This window comes from Penaeus monodon, chromosome 30, assembly GCF_015228065.2.
Source record: "Penaeus monodon isolate SGIC_2016 chromosome 30, NSTDA_Pmon_1, whole genome shotgun sequence".
In the NCBI taxonomy this organism is placed as follows: Eukaryota; Metazoa; Arthropoda; class Malacostraca; order Decapoda; family Penaeidae; genus Penaeus; species Penaeus monodon.
In genome coordinates, this window is record NC_051415.1 from 31,341,670 (window position 1) to 31,343,537 (window position 1,868).

At 41.4% G+C, this 1,868-nt stretch overlaps 1 protein-coding gene across 1 annotated transcript in view; it reads left to right on the forward strand.

Annotated features, from left to right (window-relative positions):
- The window catches only part of LOC119592422 (MAM and LDL-receptor class A domain-containing protein 2-like), a gene marked incomplete in the record, with an annotated part of 30,439 nt that overhangs the window by 1,825 nt on the left and 26,746 nt on the right, over nucleotides 1–1,868 (forward strand). The window contains 5 exon segments of the mRNA XM_037941244.1: nucleotides 105–204; nucleotides 519–699; nucleotides 1,019–1,253; nucleotides 1,476–1,604; nucleotides 1,749–1,831. Of these exon segments, the coding sequence (XP_037797172.1) occupies nucleotides 105–204; nucleotides 519–699; nucleotides 1,019–1,253; nucleotides 1,476–1,604; nucleotides 1,749–1,831 (728 nt within the window).

Below are 1,868 nucleotides of genomic sequence, written 5' to 3' on the forward strand. Positions count from 1 at the left end.
AACAAACACCCTTTACACCCACACAAACGAAATGTCATATATTTAGAAATAAAGAAACGTAGGTATTTCTAACCATGATGAAATAATTGTTTATGTTCCTGTAGGCTCAATCGACGGCCATTATGTGTACCTAAGCCACCGTACTACCGAAGTAAAGACCGATGCCTATCTTACAAGCCTGATAGGTAGCAGCTCTGGTGCCATGTACGTATTTCCTGTTTTGTACTTCTTTGTATTATGTAATCATGTAGATGCTTTTGGAATAAATGAAGTTAAAAGCACTCTGTTTAAACTGCATAACGTTTAAATGTACTTGTATTCCTATATTTGAACACTGATGACTGATTTAGCAAATAATCGTTGTATGTGATTTTTTTTTCTATATTAAATTGAAGCTGATGTTAACCGTATCTGCATTATCATTTTCGTGGCATTCTCGAGATTCATCAAAATAATCATATCCATCATGACATTTGTATAACCCTACCAGTTTGTCAAAATACGGCAATAATTTCCAGGTGTCTGCAGTTCTATCACTACATGCAAGGTCGTGACTCTTGGACCGGCTATCTAAAAGTGTACGTGAAGAACCCCGGTGTGAACATCATAGACATCAGCCCAGTGTGGATGGAGAGCGGGCCGAAGGGAGACAGGTGGATCATGAGCCGCATTCCCTTGAACTTCGGAGGACAGTATCACGTAAGGAATGGAATTACCAAGCTGTATTTTGGGTTTGGTTGCTGTGCGAAGGCAAATTCTAATAGGTCTCTGCGTGCAGGTATCCGTTAATACATCTGAGTTGTGCATATAAGCAAACAAACGTGTGCCTATATGTGCATGTATAGGCCTGTCCATACACACTTAAATGCGTGGTTTACTTACATAAGTGTACAGAGATTTATGCTTAAAATAAACTCCAGACGAACAACGTAAAGCTCGACAAATATAGTTTATCAATCAATACAATAAAAATCGCCCATAGCTCTGCCTCCACGTGATAATCGTGTTCTGTTCGCAGGTGGTCTTCGTTGGCAACGAAGGTAGAGAGGGCGACAACAGTATCATCGCCCTGGACGACGTCGTGATGTTGCAAAGCGAGTGTCCTGTTGCAGCCACCTGTAGCTTCGAAGACGGCCTCTGTGACTGGCAGAACGAGCTGGGGTATGACGACCTCGACTGGGTCATGAACCAGGGAGCGACACCCACGCAGAACACCGGCCCGAAATACGACCATACACTGCAGACTGCCTTGGGTAGGGCCCTGCCTTTCTAATCCACGTCTAAATATCCACCGCACTATACATAAAGAAAGCACACCCACTTTCTTGGAATCTTTCTTCACTTCAGAATATGGCTGACGGTGTACAACAGACCTTGTTTGTCCATTGTTTTGTGTGTGAGAACATTGATATATATATTTTTTTTAATACTTCATTATTTTACCACGTATTGTATGTTTTCTTTGCTCATTTCAGGCCACTATATGTACATTGAAGCAGACGATGGCAGTCCGAACGACTATGCTCTGTTAACGTCACCCTTGATAGCTGCAGGAGAATACTGTTTCGAGTTCTACTACTATATGTACGGCGCTGATATAGGAGGTAAGGCAAAAACAATTTTAGTATATCATAATAGCCTAAGGAGGTTTTAGTTTTATATTATTCTATTCTGGAAAATTGCCATAAGATTAGGGAGAGAGAGTGAACTGTAGTTACAGGAAATGTGACTTTTATTGCTGTACACAGGATTGGCAGTCCAGACGGTGGTGAATGGCGTAGAGAGGACGAGATTCCAGGCATTTGGGAATCAAGGACAGGAATGGAAACTGGTCAGTGTCTAGTGTTATGAGTATGAATATATTCATG